Source organism: Mastigoproctus giganteus, chromosome 13 (genome assembly GCF_048544385.1).
Source record: "Mastigoproctus giganteus isolate SK-2022 chromosome 13, ASM4854438v1, whole genome shotgun sequence".
Lineage (NCBI taxonomy): Eukaryota > Metazoa > Arthropoda > Arachnida > Uropygi > Thelyphonidae > Mastigoproctus > Mastigoproctus giganteus.
Genome location: NC_143587.1, coordinates 126,119,007 through 126,138,260, shown reverse-complemented (window position 1 = coordinate 126,138,260; position 19,254 = coordinate 126,119,007). Strand labels below are relative to the sequence as shown.

Below are 19,254 nucleotides of genomic sequence, written 5' to 3'. Positions count from 1 at the left end.
GTGGTGGTATCTGCCGAGAATAAGTAATACTAGTCTTCTCCACTGGTGAAGTGTTACTTATTTGAGGTAGTACAATACATTGGCAACTCATTGTGAAGGTATTTACAATATGAGATATAATTAAAACGATGCCAATTTAACTACTTTGGTAGATGGCTGCGAATAAAACTGTTGCTAATGCACTAACCTATACGTTAGCTGTTCTACCCACGTAGCATGAGACTCTTGCCCTAAAATACTGTATAGTAAATTATTTACTTTATTCACTGCAAATAAACACTAACAAAAGCATGAGAGATTAGAAACTAAAGCTAATCTTGCTTTCTCACAATCTAGCGCCATCCTTCGACCTCTAAGAGAAAAGTTCTAAAGTATCGCTAGCATATATGCGGATTATTTCAAGAGTAGTAAGATATCTTACTACTCTGTGGGTTATTTGCTATATATAAGCAGTACGTGCAGGGGGCTCACATTTGGTGAGTGTCCTGAACTGGATATCATCATTCTTCTCTTTCTTGGTGATTCTTTTCTACTTCTCTCTCTCTCTCTCTCTCTCTCTCTCTCTCTCTCAGAGTAACTCGGGAATTTTTTTTGGCTGATGCAGCATAAGCCTCAGGCTTCCTTGCATCACATAGCTAATAATAATAATATCGCTTCATTGTGACGAACTATATAATTTATAACACTGATTATAAAAAAAATGCAAAATAAATAAAAATTAGTAATAAGCAACAATATAAATCAGTAATAAACAAAATGAATATAAATCAGTAATAAACAAAATTAATATACATCAGTAATAAACAAAATGAATATAAATCAGTAATGAATAAAAAAAGACGCAACGGTGTTTACTTTTATTTTTTTCAGGTTACTGTGGGAGTGTCATGGATCAATAGCACTTAATAGCCAACCGCCACTGAATTATAGTAATTTTTGATTTACTATAATCCAGTGAAAGATTGCTGTTAAGTTGGTTATTATTATTTGATTATAGTAATTTTTAATTTTTTTCAATCTTGGGATTTCACAAAAGTCCGTAAGGAAACGATTAACCTCTATACGATAAGTTTTTTTTCGTCCAAGTTGGATAAATAAAAGGGGGGAAACAAACAAAACGTATTGATAATATATACGGGGTATCCAGATAAATGAAATAAAAGATATTGAGACGAATGAAATAAAAGGTATCCAGACAAATGAAAAGATCGGAATGATGGTACAGTATCATTGTAGTATATCATTGCAGAAATCGCAATCACGTACCAGATATCAGAGACAATAACGCCTGCTACTTAACTAGAGGAAGAAAGCTGCGTAGAGATTCCACACATCAAATACAGTAGTTGCAAGCGACATACAAGAATTGAGCAATCGTTGCAGCAGCACTAACATTATACCATTAGTAAATAAAATGTGGTAGCCTGTGCAATGAAGCCATGGAAAAAGCAGGACATTTTCAGCCTCCTTCTTAACTGAACTCATCATTAAGCTGCTCTGTTGTTGGAGACCAGTAAGAAGAAACTATTTTTCTTTACTGTACAGTATTAGAGTAGGTGACAATAACCGTATTCTATATAAATATATATTTACATTTTGAAAACTAAATGCACAAGGCATAATGTATTATGGGTTGAAATTAACTATATAATATCGGTGTAAATACACCATAGTTAACTTCGCAACCGCGATGGCATGTTTGCATTATCAGGATACCTATCCGCCCACCGATGAGTGAGCCAACAAGCTCCGAACGATGCCGCCGACTGGGCTAGCCAATTGGGTAAAGTGCCTGCCTGACAACCCAAAGGTCGCGGGTTCGAATCCCGCCTCGGGCTTGGATCAGAATAAAATGCAAAAACTTTGGGAGGTGCATTATGGCCACAGAAGCCGATGCGCTAACAACTAACAAAAAAAAAAAAAAAAAAAAGAAAAGAAACGGTGCTGTCTGGGTGGTGCTCACCGACAACAAATAACAGTACTCTCCTCTACTAGAGAAGCGTTATTTATTCGAAGTAGTGCAATACATGGTATCTCGTTGTGAAGGTAGCCACAATATGAGATAAAATCAAAAGATGCCTTTACACTACTCAGGTAGTTAAATTTATGGGTAAACTATGGTGTATTTACACCGATATTATATAGTATATATTTACATTACATAAAAATCTCCACTTGCTTTCGAATTACTGAATACAAATTGCGGATGGAATTTACCAAGCAATATCACCGTTGTTTGCTCATTTCTGACTATACATACAATTTAAGCTACGAAAGTGATCCAGCTTGTATATACACAGAACTTCCAAATAAGACGACGGAATCTTACAAGAACCTCGGAGTGGCTGAGTACTGTACTACATAGTCAGTTACTCCAGGAACTATATGACAGTTTTAAAATAGCCCTTTTTAGCAGGGGTATGGAAATCGGATATTCTTCACTAGTCGGTTAAAATGCACATACTGTACTTGCTATTGTCTTGTTTTTACATGTTTTCACATTTTTTTTTTTATTATGGCTGGGATTCTCAAAAACTGTAAGTGGCCTTTGTAATGACCACTGTGAACCTTTGAAAACACTCATTTGCTGACTTTGAAAGCTTTTAATTTTTTTGTTATTAGTATGAACTTATGGGATCCAAAATATTATCGTCTGTAAGTATGTTTGTAGTTCTTCTTATCTTAAATTAAGCATTTTTATATAATTATAAACCATGCATTGACAACTAGTGAAATGCGAAAATATACGTGTGTGTGTGAGAGAGAGAAACAAGGTGAGAACTAAGATTGAAAACTCAGTTTATTTTTTCATTTTACTTCCTGGTTTCCAGACAATATTTCTCCTTTCCATGAAACATTCAACCCACCGTCGTGTTCTCTTTACTGACTTTCGTGATGTTTTTCAGAATGAATATTGAAACTTAAAAGCGCTTCCGTCACACGCCTGCGATTATAATATGATCAAGGCTGAAGTTTTGGACAAAGGAGACTCCGTATGGGCACAGAGCGTAAAGGTGAGTGCATATAATACAGTTACTCCCATTTGTCCTACATTCATTACGTGAAAGTCTCTCTCTTTTTTTTTTTTAATAAAATAAATACGAAAGAAACGGAAAAGTTTTTTTGTTGTTGTTCATTTTGTTATATGCAAAGCCTTTGTACGTTCATACTTTGTTTTTTGTGACGTTTTCGGGTAACGCTTTACTCGTTTGCAGAGGCGTAACTAAGATATGGCGAAAGCGGTCCTGGCCACTGAGTTAAAAACTTTAAAATAACTCAGTTTATAATTCATTATAAAAATGATTGCAACCGATATTATGCACACAAATAAATTACTATAATAATGCAAAATCTCTATATAAAAGCTATAGAATTTTCGACAATAATATAATTATAATTATATTTTTATTTTAGCGAGAGAGAGAAACTTTTTGTACATAGCTACATGTGTCCAGCTGTATACAAGTTTGCAGTCTAGAAACGATAATTTTCAAGGCTTTTTTATTTTTTATTTTTTTTATTATAAGTTTTTATGAAATTTCCAAGGACCTGCAAGATTCAAGTCCCGATGATGGTAGATTTGAGAGGTTCGGCAGCATAAAGGCGAGCAGGTGCGAGTGTCTTGTTATGGGAGAGTTCAGCCGTCTCTTACTGATTACAGCAACTGGGAGGGAATACTCATCATGGAGAACAAACTTTTTAAATCAACTAGAATGACTGCAGGCCGACCCGGCTAGCCAGGTGAGTAAAGTGCCTGCCTGGCACCCCAAAGGTCGCGGGTTCGAATCCCGCCTCGGGCTTGGATCAAAATACTGCAAAAATCTTGGGAGGTGCACTATGGCCACAGAAGCCGATGCACCAACAACTATCAAAAAAAAAAAAAAAAAAAAAAAATGACTGCAGCCTATACCAGCGTGTTCAAGAAATTACTGAGGTGGGGTAGAAAAGAGAATATTCTGACCAAGAATATACGTACATTGCCCGATTTAGGTAGTCCAAGGCCTCGTGGCACATAAATATTTAAAGCTAAAACCTTTACTACTTAAAGTAAATGAGTTGATCTGTGGTCCTTGCGACGTAGAGGTTCTACAGAAAACTGCACAGTTGCACCTCTGTAAATCACACGGATCCATATCAATTATGGAAAAGATATTGTTCAAAACTCTCTCAATTGTGCGAAATATTTAGCTTTTCCTCTTCCAAAATATATCATACTTGATCATTACCTCTGAGCTTGACAGTATTAGTATTAGCCAAGGAAGTCACAGACTTTTGCCACACTGGCCAAATATAATATAAAAAATAAATAAAAAGTAGATAAGAAAATACAAATTATGAGCTTCCCTCCTTATGTAGGTAATTATCCAGTTGACCTGTGAATTAGTTCAAACTATGAGCCTAAACTACCTGCTTAGGCAACTAATCTACATCTAATCTAAATCTCCTCTTCCCCTGTTATTTGAATTTATGGCCCCTAGTTCTGGAATTCTTTATTACAGTAAACATTCCACCTTCACTCATTTTACTAACCTCTCTCAGGGCCTTACAACCCCGATGAGGTCCCCCAATCTGAGTCTTAAAACCCCCAGTGAAGCCCCCTGTCAGTGCTTGGTTGCCAAGCTGTGTAGCCCACATAATCGAAGTATTTCCTTGTAGGGTCGCGCTTTGTCTATCTCACCATGTGAGTTGCTCGAGTTTGAATCCTTTCAAGAAGCTCAGTGTCTTTTCTTTTTTTTTTTTTTTTTTTCGTTAAGTTCTCCGTACTTGGATAGCATTCAACTTGCAATTCTTACAATTGTCTGATGCAGTGGAATTATTACCTCTGTAATAATTCTACTGCATCACATAATTCCTTTGTAATAAATCACCGATAGGACACCATGGGAGTAGTGACGGGAGGAATACTAACCGATTTCGCGGGGACGGGACGGGTTCCCAGGAAGATGCTGTCCTGATTAGGCGGGAAATAAACAGGTTTGTTTTTCTTTCAATAGATGGCGGTAGTTGTAATTTCAGAATTAAGTTAACAGATATAAGTTAACCTTAAAAATTTTCTGTTTATACAGAAATGGCTGTGTATTATGATGCTAAGCACTTTATATACATAGTCTAAATTTGTTCGCAGCTTGAGGCTCTAGCCCTAAATGCGCCTTAGTTAACAGATAACAAATAATTCTTTTCCGATTACGAAAATAGTCCTGAAACCAAGTAAGAGCAAGTCCTATTACATCCAGATCAGCAAGTTTATTACATAAAATTTCATGGGAAACAGAATCAAAAGCTTTTTGAAGATCTATATAAATGACGTCCAATTGTCTGTTTTTGTCAAGGGCTTCCCTAATTGTCATCTTATGCAAAGTATTTCGCGCTCATATGCATTTTGGTATGCGCGTGCGCATGTTAATTTACGTATGCACGTGCGCATATGCATTTTCGTATACGTGTTTTCGTTTCGTAATTCGTATAATTGCGGGTATTAATTAATTTTCGTGTTTCGTAATTCGACAAACAACTTTAGTCGACACTTGCTAATTTTCGTAAAGTATTTCGCGCGCGCATATTAATTTTCGTATGCGCATAGACATATACATTTTTGTATGCGCGTGCGCATATGCATTTTCGTATGCGCATAGGCATATACATTTTCGTATCCGCGTGCGCATATGCATTTTCTATATAATATTGGTGTAAATACACCATAGAAAACTCTTAAACGGAAAAAAACTTCATTTGTAGTTTGCAGGGGCATCATTTTATCTGTATCTCATATCTGTATCTCCTCCTTTACAACGAGTTGCCATGTTATTGCACTACCTCGAATAAGTAACGCTCACCAAAAGAGAAGTCTATGTATGCGCTTGCGCATATTAATTTTCGTATGCGCGTGCGCATATGCATTTATGTATGCGTATGTGTATACGTATTTTCGTTTCGTATAATTTAAATAAATAAGATCTTTATTGTAAAGTTCAGCGCAGGTACCACGACCCTACAATACCCTTCACGGCACCACGCCAGGGGTTATTTTGTGTAATATAATATTAGTTTAATATACTTCGTATAATTGTGAATATTAATTTTCGTGGGCGTATTTCGTAGTTCGACAGACAACTTGAGTAGTCGAAAACCGTTAATTTTCGTAAAGTATTTATCGTGCGCATATTAATTTTCATATGCCTGTGCACAAATGCATAAAACGAAAATGCGGACACTTGAAATAGTGGCTTTTAGTTACAATTTGTGCAGCCAGATATATTGCCCATTTAATAATTTTAAATTTAATAAATTTTTTATTTTAATAAATTTAAAAATTTGGTATGTTGAATTGTGATTTTTTTTCACAGTCCATCACTGTAATTAATATGTGCGCTCATATTAATTGCACACGCATAGGAAAACCGGAGCAATATGGCCTTAGTTGCTAATGCTCCTAAAAACCAAATAACTAACTAGCATAGGAAAATTAATATGTGCATGCGCATATGCATGCACAATGCACATGCGCATATGTATTTTCGTATACTGTACGTATTTTCGTTTTGTATTTCGTATAATTGCGTGTATTAATTTTCATGTTTCGTAGTTCGACAGACAACTTGAGTAATCGAGACCCGTTAATTTTCGTAAATATTTCGCGCGTATAATTTTTATATGAATATACATTTTCTTATGCGCATATGCATTTTTGTATGTGCGTGCTTTTCGTATGCGCGTGGCATATGTGCATGCGTTTACGTATTTTCGTTTCCTATTTCATATAATTGCGCATATTAATTTTCGTGTGCGTAGTTCGACAGACAACTTGAGTAGTCGAGATCCGCTAATTTTCGTAAGTATTTCGCGTGCGCATATGCATTTTCGTATGCATATGCATAAAACGAAAATGTGGACACTTGAAATAGTGGCTTTTAGTTACAATTTGTTCAGCCAGAAATACTGTCCATTTAATTATTTTGAAAATTTCGTTTCTTGAATTGTTTTACGGTGGCCCGCCACCATAATCACATACTTATGGCGGAAGGCCAAGGCAAAATTTTAAATGTGTATTTTATTTATGATGCTGCATAAGCTCATACACTTGCTTTCTTGCATCACATTCCACTACTACTACTAATACATGAACAAATTGTGGCACCTCAGTATTATGGACCACAGTAAATACACAATGCATCAGTTACAAGATGCCATTCTATGGGCAAGTGTGTATATAAGCAAAGTAAAATTGTACTCTTCTAAAAATAACATTTTATCTTTACACTCAAAAAATCTAGTCGAGGAATACTACAGAAACGCATAACGCATGTTAGGAGATGCCATTTTATGAATATACATATAGAAGCATAATAAAATGATGAACTTAGAAAAAAAAATTTTATCTTCGCACTCTCATACAAAAACATGAAATCGTCTGTCTTATAATTTTTAGTGTTACAAATGCAAGCACATATCTGTGTACAATTTTGGAATAAAAAGTTACACCACTTACAGGAGAAAAAAATCAAAATCAAGTACCTAATGCCTTGCGTAAGGAAAGATAGTTATTTACCATTATTTAGAAGTTTAAAAACTGGAATGCTTTGAACTTAATTTTAGAAAAAGTAAACTAAACAATCAGAGCACTGGTTATTCAGTTTACCAGAATGCTTGTTATTATGTTGAATTTGAGCATTGCACTAGATCGGGGTGGCCAACGAGTCGATCGCGGATTTAAACTTGGTCGATCACGACGAATTTTAAATATACAGTCATCCCTCGATTTGTGCACCTTGCGCAATGAAATTTTTGAGATGGTAGATCGCAGCACATTTTGAAGGAAAAAAGTAGATCGCAACACAAATTAAGTTGGCACTCCTGCACTAGATTATTGTTCTGCTTGAAAGCTACACAAAGTTGGCAGTGAAGTGGTCAAATTTGTTAAGCTAGTCATGACATAACTTAGCTATTTATGTTGTTTAATAACCCTATTCAATACCAAGGCTTTTTTTGGGTGGGGAAGGATTTTAATTTATGTTGAGGAAATTAAGGCCACGAGGCATCAGTTTCAGAGTGTGACATGTTCATTCACATGTGTGCATTCTGTTTGTGAAAATTACAACCTACAGAAATTCAAATCTAATGTCAACAAGTATCTTCTGTCTTCTCAACCTGCAACCAGTACATGTTACTAAGTTAACGTGACCATTTATTTTTTTCCTCAAAATGGGACATCCACTAATTTTACTAATTCAAAACGGGACATCTACTAATATCGCTGGCACCTCCATGGGCTATGCTAAATTCTGTACAACACTTTTCACATCTGACGTCCGATGGAGTACTTCTTTGCTTTATAAACGGGTGCTTAGTTTCTAAGTTAACATTAAAAATGCACTTGCGTTTAGCCAATGTTAAAATGAAGGGTTCATGTACAAGAAATTTAAATTGACAACAGTAACACACGTCGATAAAAAAACAATAATCAATCATCAAGAAAGATGCGCAAGCCATCTGTGTACTCGCAACCGAGGAGCGAGCGAGCTACCAGGCTTCTGACCGACTTACATATGTGTGAGACGTATTGCCATGCGTCATCGCTGCGTTACTAGGCGCTACTGTTGGATGATTTTTTGATTTTTCGCGCCTTTTTTTGAAATTGTTACTGTGGGTTGCTCTCTTTCTGAAAACGAGACATTTCGGCATCCTGAAGCTGTGCTTGGGGACAACGGGATAGGCTACCTAAAAACAGGATGGTCCCGTTCTACAAAGTACCATAGGTTATAATACTTTTTTGTGTTTGGACTTTTCATACAAAAAAAAATTGGGTTACCATGCATGTGCCTAGTTTCTAGAGACTGCAGTTTATAAAATGCTACTCTTTCTTGGTAAGAAAATCCTTTTGTGCACCAACTAATCTTGTTGCTCTTTTCTGTATCATTTCCAATAGATCTAAGCTCTTTCAAAAATGAGGTTTCCAATATGCAGTATTCCAGATGTGGCCTAACCATTGCCTTGTACAATGAGATGATTACCTCTTTAGTCCTACTGGAAAAGTTTGTGTATATCATTGACAGAATCCCATGAGCTGTGAATCTTCTCAGAGAATTTCATGTTGGTCTGTATAGTTATCCTTAGATTTTTTTCACACTTGACTACCCTTGAGGTTGGTGTCACCAAAATGTGAAATATCATATGCCATTTTTCAGCCCATTTGTCATCAGAGAATTTAGACCTCAAACTAGAAAAACCTATATTACTATCATTAATAAATGTTTAAAAAAGTAAGGGGATCAATATTGAATCCTGTAGAATCCCCACTCATCACATTATTCAGTGAAGAGCAGTGGCTATTTAATACTACTCTTTGTCCCTTACCACTAAACCATCCCTTTATTGACATTAGTAAATTGCACTAATTCTACATTGCTCCTATTTATACTACAATTGTATACATATATACAGGGTAGTAGTACTGATGCAAGAAAGCAAGCGTATGAGCTTATGTAGCATCAGCTGAAAAAAAAAAAATATTACAAAACAATCCCCTCTAAATATTTGTCCAGTTCCTCCTTAAATTTATTTAACCTATCAACTTCCAAAATGACAGATGGAAGTTTGTTCCACCATTTAACCACCCACTGGCTAAAGGCAAATTTCCGCACATCTGTTCTACCTCTGTCCTTCCTCAATTTCAATTTATGCCCAATTAGGTTTGTAATCTGTACAAGTGGAAGAATCCCATCAGAATTCAGCGTGTTCAACACATTCAAAGCCTTATTCACCTCAATCAGATCACCTCTCAGGTGCCTAGTCTCCAGCTGTTGCAGAACTTAAGCCTCTCCTGGTAAGAGGATCCCTTCATTCCCCTCACCAATCTTGTTGCCCTTCTCTGTACACGATCAAGCAAATCTACATCCTTCCTAAAATGAGGCCTCCAGACCTGCACGAAGTACTCAAGCCGTAGCCTGACCATTGCCTTATACAGAGGGACAATCACCTCCTTCTCCCTGCTAACAAAATTCCTGTCTGCATTGCTCAGAAAACGTCATATCTGACTGCACAATTACTCCCAGTTCTTTTTCATTTTCAACTTCCTTAAGTGTAGTACCACACAGTTGGTATGTTTCTCTGGGGTTACTTCTACCGATATGCAGTACTCCAGTGGTCAGGAGCGAGAGTGCATAGCACGCGTTCCTCGAGTGGACCGGGGTTCAAGCCCGTGACTATTAAATACAATAAATATTTGTATTGACGATTTATTGTAAACTCTACTGACTTGGTTGTCATGCCGGAGTATAAACAGAAAAATTTATTTATTTACTTTGCATTTTTCAATGTTAAACTTCAGTTGCCACGTCTCAGCCCATCTGCCCCAATTTTCTAGATCCTCTTACAGTAACACACTGCCATTACTGCCATTAACAACCCTGCCAACATTTGTATCATCTGCAAACTTCAACACTAAGCCTGATATACCTTCATCAGTATCATTAATAAATATACAAAACAACAGAGTACCCAACACCAAACCCTGTGGGACTCCACTAATAACATTAGTCCACGAAGAGCAGCACCAATTGATCACCACCCTGTGTCTTCTCCCACTCAGCCATCCTTTTATCCATTGTAGCAACTTACCCTTAATAACATTCTGCTCCAATTTGTAACGTAGTCTTCCATGTGCAACAGTGTCAAAAGCTTTCCTGAAATCCAAGTATATGATATCAAAATTATTTTTTGCATCCAGTTCTTTTGTAACCACATCATAATAACCAATCAAATTTGTCAGACAAGACTTTAACCTTAAAAAATCAATGCTGGGTCCGAGCTATAACTGAAGTCTTGTCTAGATCATTCTTCCGTGCTTCTTTAACCAGTGACTCCATTATTTTATCCGGAACAGAAGTTAAACTAACTGGTCTGTAATTACTCGTGTCACCCTTCGATCCCCCTTTGTGAATTGGGGACACATTTGCGCATTTGCAGTCCGTAGTGACCTCCCCCTGAGTCCAAGGATGCTCTCATAATTATGGCTAAGGGTTTGCTAACTTCCTTTGCCGACTGCTTTAATATAAGTGGCTAGATCCCATCCACCCCAGGTGCCTTTCTTATGTTTAACTTCAATAATTTGTCCTCCACTTTGTTCTCAGTTATTACAAAATCATTAAGCACCCTGTTACAATTTGATAACGTTGTGGCATTTTCAAACCTTAATAACTCATGTGTGAATATAGATGCAAAATACTCATTCAGTTTGTTTGCTATCTGCGAGGGGAATGTCACAGGTGTATTCAACTCTGGCAGTAAGCTAGATAATCTTGTAATAACTGAGAGTAAAGTGGAGGAGAAATTGTTGAAGATAAACACAAGAAAGGCACCTGGGGTGGATGGGATCTATTCAGTTATATTAAAGGAGGCGGCAATGGAAGTAAATAAACTGTTAGCCATAATTATGAGAGCTTCCTTGAACTCAGGGGAGGTACCCATAGACTGGAGATGTGCAAATGTGACCCGAAATAAAAAAGGAGGATCAAAGGCTGACAAAAGTAATTATAGACCTGTGAGTTTAACTTCTGTTCCAGGAAAATTAATGGAGGCACTGGTTAAAGAAGCACGGCAGGATCATCTAGACAAGATTTCAGTTATAGCTCGGACACAGCATGGTTTTGTTAAGGGGAAGTTTTGCCTGACCAATTTGATTGGATACTATGATGCAGTCACAAAAGAATTGGATGCAGGGAATAACTTTGATATTATATACTTGCATCTTAGAAAGGCTTTTGATACTGTTGCACATGGAAGACTGCTGCACAAATTGGAGCAGTGTGGCATTGGAGGCAAATTGCTGCTATGGATAAAGGGGGTGGTTGAGGGGGGAGAAGACAGAGAGTGGTAATCAATGGACACTGCTCATCGTGGACTAATATTACTAGTGGAGTCCCTCAGCGTTCAGTGTTGGGTCCATTATTGTTTTCTGTATTTATAAATAATATTGATGATAGTATATCAAGCTTAATGTCCAAATTTGCAGACGATACAAAGGTTGGCAGGGTTGTTAAGGACACTACTGACACTATGCTGCTGCAACAGGATCTGGAAAGATTGAACAGATGGGCTGAGAAGTAGTAGTAGTAGTAGTAGTAGTAGTAGTAGTAGTAGTGGCACATGATGCAAGAAAGCAAGTGTAGGAGCTTATGCAGCATCAGCCAAAAAAAAAAAAAAAAAAATCATCACGCCATTCCCTCCAAATGCCTGTCCAGTTCCTCCTTAAATTTATTTAACCTATCAACTTCCACAACGACAGATGGAAGTTTGTTCCAGCAATTAACCACCCGCTGGCTAAAGGCAAATTTCCGCACATCTATTCTACATCTGTCCTTTCTTAATTTGAACTTATGTCCCCGTAGGTTCGTAATCTGAACAAGTGGAAGGATCCCATCAGAATTCAGCGTGCTCAACCCATTCAAGGCCTTATAGACCTCAATCAGATCACCGCGCAGGTGCCTAGTCTCAAGCCACTGCAATTTGCAGAACTTAAGCCTCTCTTGGTAAGAGAATCCCTTCATTCCCCTCACCAATCGTGTTGCTCTTCTCTGTACATGCTCAAGCAAATCTACATCCTTCCTAAAATGAGGCCTCCAGACCTGTACGCAGTACTCAAGGCGTGGCCTGACCATTGCCTTATACAGAGGGACAATCACCTCCTTTTCCCTGCTAGCAAAATTCCTATATATCATTGACAAAACCCCATGACCTGCCCTAGCAGCCTGTCTGCATTGCTCAGAAAACTTCATATCTGACTGCACAATTACTCCCAGGTCTTTTTCATTTTCTACCACCTTAAGTGTAGTACCACACAGTTGGTACGTTTCTCTGGGGTTACTTCTACCCATATGCAGTACTTTGCATTTGTCAAGGTTGAACTTCAGTTGCCACTTCTTAGCCCATCTGCCCAAATTATCTAGATCCTGTTGCAGTAGCACACTGCCATTACTGTCATTAACAACCCTGCCAACCTTTGTGTCATCTGCAAACTTCGACATTAAGCCTGATATACCTTCATCAATATCATTGATAAATACACAAAACAACAGTGGACCCAACACCGAACCCTGTGGGACTCCACTAATAACATTAGTCCATGAAGAGCAGCACCCATTGATTACCACCCTCTGTCTTCTCCCACTTAACCATCCTTTTATCCATTGTAGCAACTTACCCTTAATACCATTCTGCTCCAATTTGTACAGTAGTCTTCCATGCGCAACAGTGTCAAAAGCTTTCCTGAAATCCAAGTATATGATATCAAAATTATTTTTCGCATCCAGTTCCTTTGTGACCACATCATAATAACCAATCAAATTTGTCAGACAAGACTTTCCCTTAACAAACCCATGCTGTGTTTGAATTATTGCTGCAGTCTTGTCTAGATGATCCTGCAATGCATCTTTAACCAGTGACTCCATTATTTTACCCGGAACAGAAGTTAAACTAACTGGTCTGTAATTACTCGTGTCACCCTTCGATCCACCTTTGTGAATTGGGGACACATTTGCACATCTCCAGTCCGTGGGAACCTCCCCTGAGTCCAAGGATGCTCTCATAATTATGGCTAAGGGTTTGCTTAGTTGCTTTGCCGCCTCCTTTAAAATAACTGGATAGATCCCATCCACCCCAGGTGCCTTTCGTATGTTTAACTTCAACAATTTCTCCTCCACTTTGCTCTCAGTTATTACAAAATCATTAAGCACACTGCTACAATTTGATAACCTTCTTCCATTTTCAAACTGTAATAATTCCTCACGTGTGAATGTAGATGCAAAATACTCATTCAGTTTGTTTGCTATCTGAACAGGATCATCAACAGTCGAACCATCGATGTCAAGTGGACCAATCATATTCATCCCCTTCCTTTTAGAGTTTATATAAGTAAAGAAATCCTTGCTGTTTTTCTTAGCATCCTTTGCCAAAGATTTCTCGTAATCCGCCTTCGCCTGCCGAACCTCCTTTGTGACCTGATTACAGACTAGCTTATATCTGCCACAGGCTTCTGCGTCACCTGATAATTTATATGCATCCCATGCATTTTTCTTCTCTGTCACGAGTCTCATTAGTTCATTTGATAACCATTTAGGCCGAAACCTTGAACGATATTTCTTAATCGGTATATAAAGTCTAGTAGCTTCCACGATTAATTCCTTGAATGCTTCCCACTTAGAATTTACTGTTGGTAACATCGTCAGTTGATCCCACTGTACAGAATTTAAAAACTGTCTGAGACCACTGTACTCCCCTTTACGGAAGCAAAAACCCTTTCCTTTACCCCTGATGATAGTTACCTCTTTGAGTAAATCCCACTTCAGCACACTGTGATCACTGCCACCTAGTGGTTCCTTTATCTGCAAATTCTTAATACACGAATGATCACTGCTGATAACCAGATCAAGAGTGTTACTTTCTCTGGTTGCCTCTCGAACATGCTGCTGCAGAAAACAATCATCCAATAAATCCACAAAAGTCTGACTGGTGTGTGAGTGACCAACCCACAAGTTCCAGTCAATATCTGGGAAGTTAAAATCCCCCATTATAAGACATTCAGATTTACTGGCCCACTCTATTTCTCTGTACAATTGTTCATTGTACTCATTCAAGTCATTAGGCCTATAACACACTCCTACCCTTATTTTTCCTTTCGCAGTGCTTATCTCGCACCAAACTGACTCAACAGAGCACTGTTCATCTATATTAACTGGGTGCACTTCCTTTGATTTTATGTTTTTCTTAATTAACAGCATAACACCCCCTCCCTTTCTGTCCTGTCTATCCTTTCTGTACACATTGTACTCCCCAAATTCCAGTTCTGCATTCCTTATATCTTTGTGACACCACGTCTCTGCTATCCCAACAATATCCGCCTTTGATGTCTTGACCAACACTTCAAATTCATCAAATTTATTTACTATACTTCTAGCATTGGTATACATGCAAGCATACATGCTCCTATGCCTATTCCTGGTTACCCTAACACATCCCATATACCCAACTATTCCATGATGACTGCCATCCGTCCCTGAAACCCCCAACACCCCTCGCTCCAGGTCGCTTCTTATTCTAATAGAAGTTGTGCAAGAATCGCCTTCACCTCTGCCTGCGGTTACTGTTAAACTATTAGTCTTTGTATCCCCCCAAACTAGCAGTTTTCCGACCCACCTAACACTGCCTCGATAGCATCAGCAAATATTCTTGCACCCTTTCTATTTAAGTGTATCCCATCCCTGTAGAAGCAATCTCTCCTATTAACAAGTACAGTCCAGGCTGAAAAAAATTCTACCCCTTGAGCCTTGCACAATCTTTCCAGGGCCGAATTGATCGACAAGGCTCTCATCATATACTCCCTCCTATCGTGTCTGGGCAGAATTGCAGACACTTTCAAATTCAACCCTATTTCACGGCTTTTTTTCAACAGTGACCTGTACTTGTTGAGTAATTCTGCCGGTCTCCTACTCTTAATATCATTAGTGCCAACGTGTACAACTATATCACCTTTTGTGCCCTTGAAAGATGATATCCGCTCTACAACGTCATCAACCTTTGCCCCTGGCAGACATACCCTGGTCCTGTTCCACCTATCCTTTTTACAAAGGATGTTCCCCGTTTCCCTGACAATAGAGTCACCAACAACAACTAGTTCCTGTGGGACCAGCGCATTCTGCCTTAGGGGTTGCCGCTGTGTTGCGTGATGACCAAGTGCAAGCTCTGGCGTTGATGTGGGCAGCTGAGAGCCTGATGGGCCCCTCAATTTAGTTCCTTCGAGGGCATCCACCCTGTCCTTCAAGCTCTCATATAGGCCCATAAGAACGCTGAGTTGTTGCCTGATTTCGATACACTCCTTGCATCGCGCACACACAAAGACATCCCCCATGGCAATATCATGTTCCGTTCCAGAGAGTTCGGCAAACATTTCACAAGTTGCACATTTCTTTAGGCTGTGATGCGTTGGAGAATTGCCCCCCCTCAGTTCTCCCCCGAGTCACAGCACTCCTGCCACTTTGTGACCGTTGCTTTGCTGCTCTAGTTTGGGGCATGGTAGTTTAAATTAATAAAATCAATAAATTAAATATCAATAGTATTTGAATAGAAACTATTAAATAGAAACAGTGAAGCGTATTACTATATAATTATGCGTTAGAGCTACCTAGCTACCTCAATTAAAAAATTTGAATTCCCTACCACTATATCCAAAAACAATGGCTACAGAAATGGAACGAAATAACGGTTTTACCTATCGTAAGTAAAATCCACAAAAACTCTTTATCTAAATTAAAAATAAAAAATAACCAGCGTAACTATAACTATATGACTACGTATTAAGTACAATATAAAATAACAATCATGTAAATAACAGGTAAACACTTATCGTGGCAAATGAAGTTTAACTTTGAAAAATGTAAAGTACTACATATGGGAAAGAGCAACCCCAGAGCAACGTATCAACTCTGTGGTACTACACTGACAGTGGTAGAGAATGAAAAGGAGCTGGGGGTAATTGTGCAGGCAGATATGAAGTTCTCTGAGCAGTGCAGACGGGCTGCAAGAGTAGCTCATGGTGTCTTGTCAATGATATACAGGAATTTTTTTAGCAGGGATAAGGAGGGGATTATTTCCTTGTATAATGGTCAGGCCACACCTTGAGTACTGTATACAGGTCTGGAGGCCTCATTTCAAGAAGGATGTAGAGCTGCTGGAAGGAGTACAGAGAAGGGCAACAAGATTAGTGAATGGAACAAAGGGTTGCTCTTACGAAGAAAGGCTTAAGTTTTGCAAAAATTACAGTGTCTGGAGACTAGGCACCGGCAAGGTGATCTGAGAGAAGTGTATAAAGCCTTGAATGGTTTGAGCCTGATCAAGGCTAATGGGATTCTTCGTCTTGCTCAGAATAATCACCCGAGAGGACATAAATTCAAATTGAGGAAAGACAGATGTAGGATAGATGTGCGGAAATTTGCCTTTAGCCAGCGGGTAGTTGGTTGGTGGAACAGAATTCCATCCCTTGTGGTGGAAGTTGATAGCATAAATAAATTTAAGGCTCAGCTGGACAGGTAATTTGAACGAACGGAGGGGTGAAGTGGAAATGTTTTTTTTTTATTTTTCGGCTGATGCTGCATAAGCCTGCTTTTTTGCATCATATGCCTCTATTAATTCTAATGCTAATCTGAACAGGATCATCAACAGTCGAACGATTGATATCAAGTGGACCCAATCAGATTCATCCCCTTCCTTTTAGAGTTTATATAAGTAAATAAATCCTTGCTGTTTTCCTTAGCATCCTTTGCCAAAGATTTCTCGTAATCTGCCTTCGCCTGCCTAACCTCCTTTGTGACTTGATTACAGACTAGCTTATATATATCACAGGCTTCTGTGTCACCTGATAATTTATATGCATCCCATGCATTTTTCTTCTATGTCACGTCTCATTAGTTCAGTGTGAACCTCAGGGTTCACACTGAACTCTGTGGGACTCCACTAATAGCATTAGTCCACGATGAGCAGTGTCCGTTGATTACCACTCTCTGTCTTCTACCCCTCAACCACCCCGCTATGCATAGCAGCAATTTGCCTCCAATGCCACACTGCTCCAATTTGGGCAGCAGTCTTCCATGTCCAACAGTACCAAAAGCCTTTCTAAGACCCAAGTATATAATATCAAAGTTATTCCCTGCATCCAGTTCTTTTGTCACTGCATCATAGTATCCATTCAAATTGGTCAGGCAAGACTTCCCCTTAACAAAACCATGCTGTGTCCGAGCTATAACAGAAGTCTTGACCAGATGATCCTGCAGTGCTTCCTTAACCAGTGTCTCCATTAATTTTCCTGGAACAGAAGTTAAACTCACGGTCTATAATTACTTGTGTCAGCCTTTGATCCTCCTTTGTGAATTGGGGTCACATTTGCACATCTCCAGTCTATGGGTACCTCCCCTGAGTCCAAGGAAGCTCTCATAATTATGGCTAATGGTTTGCTTACTTTCTTTGCTGCCTCCTTAAATATAACTGGATTGATCCCATCCACTCCAGGTACCTTTCTTGTGTTTATCTTCAACAATTTCTCCTCCACTTTACTCTCAGTTACTACAAGATTATCTAGTTTACTGCCAGAGTTGTATACACCTCTGGTATTCCCGTCGCTGTATAACTCCTCATGTGTGAATGTCAATGCAAAATATTCATTTAGTTTGTTTGCTACCTGAGCAGGATCATCCACAGTTGAACCATTGATATCAAGTGGACCAATCTGATTCATCCCCTTCCTTCTAGAGTTTAGATAAGAAAAGAACTCTACTGTTTTTCTTTGCATCCTTTGCCAAAGATTTCTCGTAATCTGCCTTTGCCTGCCTAACCTCCTTTGTAACTTGGTTACAGATCAACTTATATCTATCATAGGCTTCTGTGTCACGTGTTAATTTATATGTATCCAAGCATTTTTCTTTTCTGTCCTATGTCTTATTAGTTCATCTGACATCCATTGGTGCCTCCGTAGCCAGGCTGGAAGGAGCAGCAGTGCGTAGCACACGCTTCTTGATTAGACCGGGGTTCGAGCCCGTCACCACCAAATACGGAGGATGCGGAAAGGTCAGGGAATGACCACCGCATATCCCGGAGCAATATGGCCTTAGTTGCTAATGCTCCTAAAAACCAAATAACAAACAACAACAAACAATCCTAAAAACCAAATAACAAACAATAACAAACTGACATCCATTTAGGCCTAAACCTTGAACAATATTTCTTAGTTGGTATGTAAAGCCTTGTAGCTTCCAAGATAAATTATTTGAATTCTTCCCATTTTGAATTTGCTGTTGGTAACGTCATCAGTTGGTCCCACTGTATAGAATTTAAATACTGTCTCAGACCATCGTAGTCGCCTTTATGAAAGCAATAACCCTTCCCTTTACCCCTGATGGTAGTTACCTCTTTGTGTAAATCCAACTTCAGCACACTGTGATCACTGCCACCTAGTAGTTCCTCTATCTGCAGATTCTTAATGCATGAAGAATAACTACTGATAATCAAATCAAGAGTATTACTCCCTCTAGTTGCCTTCCGAACATGCTGATGTAGAAAACAGTCATCCAATAAAATCCACAAAAGCCTTGCTAGTGGGTGAGTGACCAACTCACAAATTCCAGTCAGTATCTGGGAAATTAAAATCCCCCATTATAAGACTCTCTGATTTACTGGCCCACTCTATTTCCCTGTTCAGTTTCTTATTATACTCAT

General features: G+C 38.6%; 1 protein-coding gene across 1 annotated transcript in view; it reads left to right on the top strand.

Annotated features, from left to right (window-relative positions):
* The first annotated feature begins 2,957 nt into the window (after window positions 1–2,957).
* Window positions 2,958–19,254, top strand: part of LOC150076424 (unconventional myosin-XV-like) — a 163,604-nt gene continuing 147,307 nt past the window's right edge. The window contains exon 1 of the mRNA XM_090387355.1: window positions 2,958–3,014. Within this exon, the coding sequence (XP_090243481.1) occupies window positions 2,958–3,014 (57 nt within the window). The remainder of the gene's footprint in view (window positions 3,015–19,254) is intronic.